Consider the following 4,753-nt stretch of genomic DNA (forward strand, 5'->3'; position numbering starts at 1 on the left):
CACCGGGCTGTGACTCTTATTAGGCTAATCTAAAGCACTGGGTTTGGGCGTAATGCTTGAGGATATGCTGGGTGCTGCTTAGATTAGGTTCATTAAGAGTGCTTGCTTTAATTCAGGGAGACTTTCCCAAAGCAAAAAATGTTTATGGGCTTTTGTTATCTAGTTGCTGCCAATATGTGATTGGTGTGGAGCAGTGGATAACACAACTGCATGCCAGTGAGCCAATACATCATGTGGGAGACTGGGGTTTAATTGCCTGGGTGATTATACTGCTCTACACCAATAAGAGTCCTTGGGCAAGACTCTTAACACTACATTGGCCCACCTCTGTAACAGGAATAACATTGTAAATCACTCTGAAATAAGAGCTTTAGATAAATGTCAGAAATGTAAATGTAAATTGAATAATGGATAAAGGAACATATGGAATATATGGAAGACTGGGACACCTGCTCATTCATTGTTTGTTCTGAAATCGTTGGTTTTATTAAATGCTTTATCTTGCTTTTACTGGATCTATTTTCCAGGGAAAGTTTTTAGATCTTGAAACATTGCTGTGAGGATTTGGTTGCATTTAGCAACAAGATGTTGAAGTATCAGTCTTATTATTTTTTAACCCTAGGTTTATTGTAAGTTATTAAACCTAATGTGAAAACTATTGAAAATTATATTGGCAACCAATTTGCTTTTAAATATCCCACAGTCCCACAGGGTTCTATTGGGCCTATAAAACTGATGCTTTTTTGATAGTACTGTAGAGTAAATAACTAAAGATACAGGGTTAAATATGAATGCATTGATTAGAAGCACTGTTGACAAACATTTGGTGGATGTAGAGTGTGTGCTTGTATAAATGTCTCTGCTAGTATAAAAGATAGGCTCGGACATTTTGTTAATTTTTTTTATTTATTGGGGCCAGTATACATTTGCCAGACAAGTAAATAAGAGAAAAGGTATTTGTATTTGTGTTAAACTTCAGAAAAGTGATTTTGTCCTTGGATTTTTTTTTTTCTTTTTAGATTTTGGCTGTATTTCTAGGCTGTATACAAAGGGTCCTTTAGTTTAAAACAGCCTTCCATGACAGCATCCGAAAAATACAGGCCATGCTTTGGTGTGAAGCTTTTGTTCAGGAGAAGTGGGCAGGTTTACTGAATGAGTTGTTGAGTCTGGCTCCGCCTCTAGTCTCTTTTACTTTAGAAAAGAAACCAATGGCACCATGCTACCCATGTTTTCTACAGTCATTGGCTTAGTGTGGCTCCGCATTTAGTCTCTACTGTATAGGCTCTGGTTGCAAATTTGCCAACATTGCAGACAATTTTGGCTTTGTGTCGATAAAGCAGAAACAAATGGAACCACTCCATCCATGTTTTTTACAGTCGCTGGCTAGTGTTGTTTTAAAGGAGAACTCTAACTCTGGTGTAAAATGGACTTTGGGTGTAGTAAAACATGATAAAAAGTACTTACCATTGTTGAATAACACACCTCTGTTCTCCCACAGCTTCTGAGATCCAGTAATTTTGTGCTTTTTGCCCAGCACTCTGTACAACTCTGTATAACTCGATCTCAGAACGCTGTGGCAAAACAGAGGTGTGTTATTCAAAAAGGTACTTCTTATTCAAAAGTACTTTTTTTTATCATGTTTTACTACACCAAAAGTCCATTTTACACCAGAGTTCACCTTTAAAATGCTTGGCACAGCGAACAAACTGTTTGCGTCTTTGATTTACCTCAGATACTGGACCTGAAAGAACATCCCCTGATTGACCTCATGTACTCTAACCTGTCCCATTTGGACAAGAAGTGTGAATCTTCCGTAATTACGCTGAACAGATAGTGTCTGTTTCTTCTTTATTCCACTTACATCATGGGTTAAAGTGTAGACTATAGGGAGTAACTGATTACAATAGAATATTCAGGAGGGCAAGATATTTAAAGCACCACCTTATCTATTATACCATCAAACTAATGAGGAGCCACGGCTAGGTCCTTAATCATATGTTCATATAATGTTCTGACGTCGGTGAAGACTTTTCTCCTTTGGGCTTTTTTTTTTATATGCAATTAATCTGCCTGAAAGAAATATCCACGCTGATGTATAATAAGGCCATGTTCTGCGTACTATAGCATACCATCCCAAGGCACTTCACTTTTAGTTTAACAGGGTAATAATCTTAACAACAGCAGATGGATAAATTTAAGAAGACTCTTAATCATGTTAATTCTGCTGAAGGTTTAAACAGTTATAAATAAAAACTCTATACAAACTTTTCTCCTCTACCCCTCTCAATATAATTCACTTTATATGAAAAGGGGGGAATAGTTAGCTATATGACAATATGGCATTAAGAGTATGTTACTGTGTGCTTGACAAATAAAAGTGAAAAAGATATGTTTCAAATAAACTACTAATTTTCATGAACCTGATATGAAAATATATATTTGTATATACCCATATATAAGCTCTATATATATAATCTGTTTCTGTTTCAGTTAGCTCAGGCTTCTGGCAGTGTGGTCATCTTCCTCTGAATCTGTCTGATGTCTTTCTTCAGCTCTCCTTTATCTAGTTTGGCCTTAGCATCGCTGATGTCCCTCAGGGAAGCAATGGCATCCAGGGCCTCCTGGAACCCTGTCAATCAAAAAAAGAGTTCACAGACACATACAGGAAATGTTTGAGGGTGCTCTACAAACACTTGTGAGCCTTCTGAGAGTGTCAGTGAGTGTCATTGAGTGTCGTGTGTTGAGAGTATCATCTATAATGCATTGGCTTCCTTTAATCTGCCTCAGAGTAGAAAGCGATCTGTTGACTGAAAGCCTTTAGACTGTGTCAAGTAGTTCCAGCTGAATGCTGATTTGTTGAGCTTTCTGTTACGGCCGGTATTTTCCTCGAACTTGGACTTCGAGGAAACAAGTCAATCTAGGCTACACTGTATTGCCAAACGTATTCACTCACCAATCTAAATAATGGAATTCTGGTGTTCCAACTACTTCTGTGGCCACATGTGTATAAAAAAAAATCTAAATCAAACGCAGTGGGAAAAATGTTTTTTTGGAGTGATGAATTTAGATTTTTGGGGCTTGGTGGTTGTCAGGACACGGTACTTGTCTGACTGCATTGTGCCATGTGTACATGTTTAGTGTAAGTAAATTTTTCAGATTAAAAATGATCAAATACCAAAACTCTTGATTTTGCTTAGTTGCTCTATGTTTTGGACCCATTCCGGAGCGCCATCTAGTGGCGTGATGGTAATTTTGAGGGCACTATAAACTTACTCCCATAACGCATCATAATTTACAATAAACCTCACTGCATACTGCAAGAGCTAAATGTAGACCAAAATGTCAAAATGGAGTCTTGATACTAAGCAACAGATGTTTTCACTGCTAATTTAGTAAACAGTATAAATAATATAACTATGCAAAGTATAAACATATTATACTCCTAAGAAGAAGTCACGTGTTTATTTGGAGATTTTAGCGCAAGAACTCTTTGCAGGCGTTTTAATGCGCGAATGCACTTTTATACACTGCGTACACTTTTACGAACTAAGTGCACTTCAAAGCACAACGCTTTTACGCACGGGATGCGCTTTTACGCACGGGACGCACTTTTATGTGAAATTTGCGCAACGCCCTTTTAGCGTTAATACCGAAAAACTAAGCGCACTTTTCCTGTCAGAATAAAATGCATGTACTTCTAGAGCACCTCTACATCTGTACAAACTCATTTATTTACCTCCAAATCACTTCAGTGCATAAAAATGCCTATTAATGTTCCCACATAAGAATAGATGCTTTAAGAAAAAAAACACCAATAGCTCCATATCCTTAGGGTTCATACACATCAGAATAACGGGGATGTATACTTTGAGTCATGAGGAAAATTGCACACCCATTAATATTATGCAAAATGCTCTAATTTTTTATTATATTTTATATATTCACAAATTCAATAGCATTTCAGCAACTGTGTATGTCACAGCTAGGTGGCAGCAGACACGCACACCATTTCTATTTTGGATACAGTGCCAATTCTAGTGAATATTACATTTTATATATTTAAAAAATCAATAGAATTTAAACCGAATTACACAGAACACTAAAAATAAGTGTGTATGATACAGCTAGGTGTCAGGAAACACACACACTCTTTGAAATTTGGATACATTGCCAATTCTACTAATTATTAAATTATATACATTTTAAAATGTAATAGCTTTCAAACCGAATTACACAGAACAATAAAAACAAGTGTGTATGATACAGTTAGGTGGCAGCAAACACGCACACTCTTTATATTTATGATACACTGCCAATTCTATGAATTATTAAATGTTATATATTTTAAAATTCAATAGCTTTTACACCAAATCACACAGAACAATAAAAACTAGTGTGTACGCTTTTAGCAACTGCAAGATGCCCACAAACATGTGTGTGTTTGTTGCCACCTAGCTGTATCATACATTAGAATGGTTCTTCAGTTAGTTAGCTCTGGGGTTCTGGAGTAAAACTGTCCTGCTAGTTTTCCTACTGTATCACTCAGCTCTCCTCAGCAAGGGCAGATAGTTAGTTGATTAGTTAGTTGATTATTTGGGTCAGCTGTGTTGTAATTAGTATTAACCATTGACCATACAAACCACGGGGAAGCTAAAGCTCACTTTCTCTTATTATCTACCTTTTAAAGCTCACAGACTGCACTGCTCAACATCACCATACTGAAAGTGTTTTCACCTGTTTAAATACTTTAATG

The 4,753-nt window shown here is 36.7% G+C and overlaps 1 protein-coding gene across 1 annotated transcript in view; it reads right to left on the reverse strand.

The window, feature by feature from the left end:
• Window positions 1-1,657: 1,657 nt before the first annotated feature.
• fam81b (family with sequence similarity 81 member B) overlaps window positions 1,658-4,753 on the reverse strand; it is a 33,137-nt gene continuing 30,041 nt past the window's right edge. The window contains exon 8 of the mRNA XM_007243908.4: window positions 1,658-2,629. Coding sequence (XP_007243970.3) covers window positions 2,496-2,629 — 134 coding nt within the window. The 3' untranslated portion in view covers window positions 1,658-2,495. The remainder of the gene's footprint in view (window positions 2,630-4,753) is intronic.

This window comes from Astyanax mexicanus, chromosome 22 (assembly GCF_023375975.1).
Source record: "Astyanax mexicanus isolate ESR-SI-001 chromosome 22, AstMex3_surface, whole genome shotgun sequence".
NCBI lineage: Eukaryota > Metazoa > Chordata > Actinopteri > Characiformes > Acestrorhamphidae > Astyanax > Astyanax mexicanus.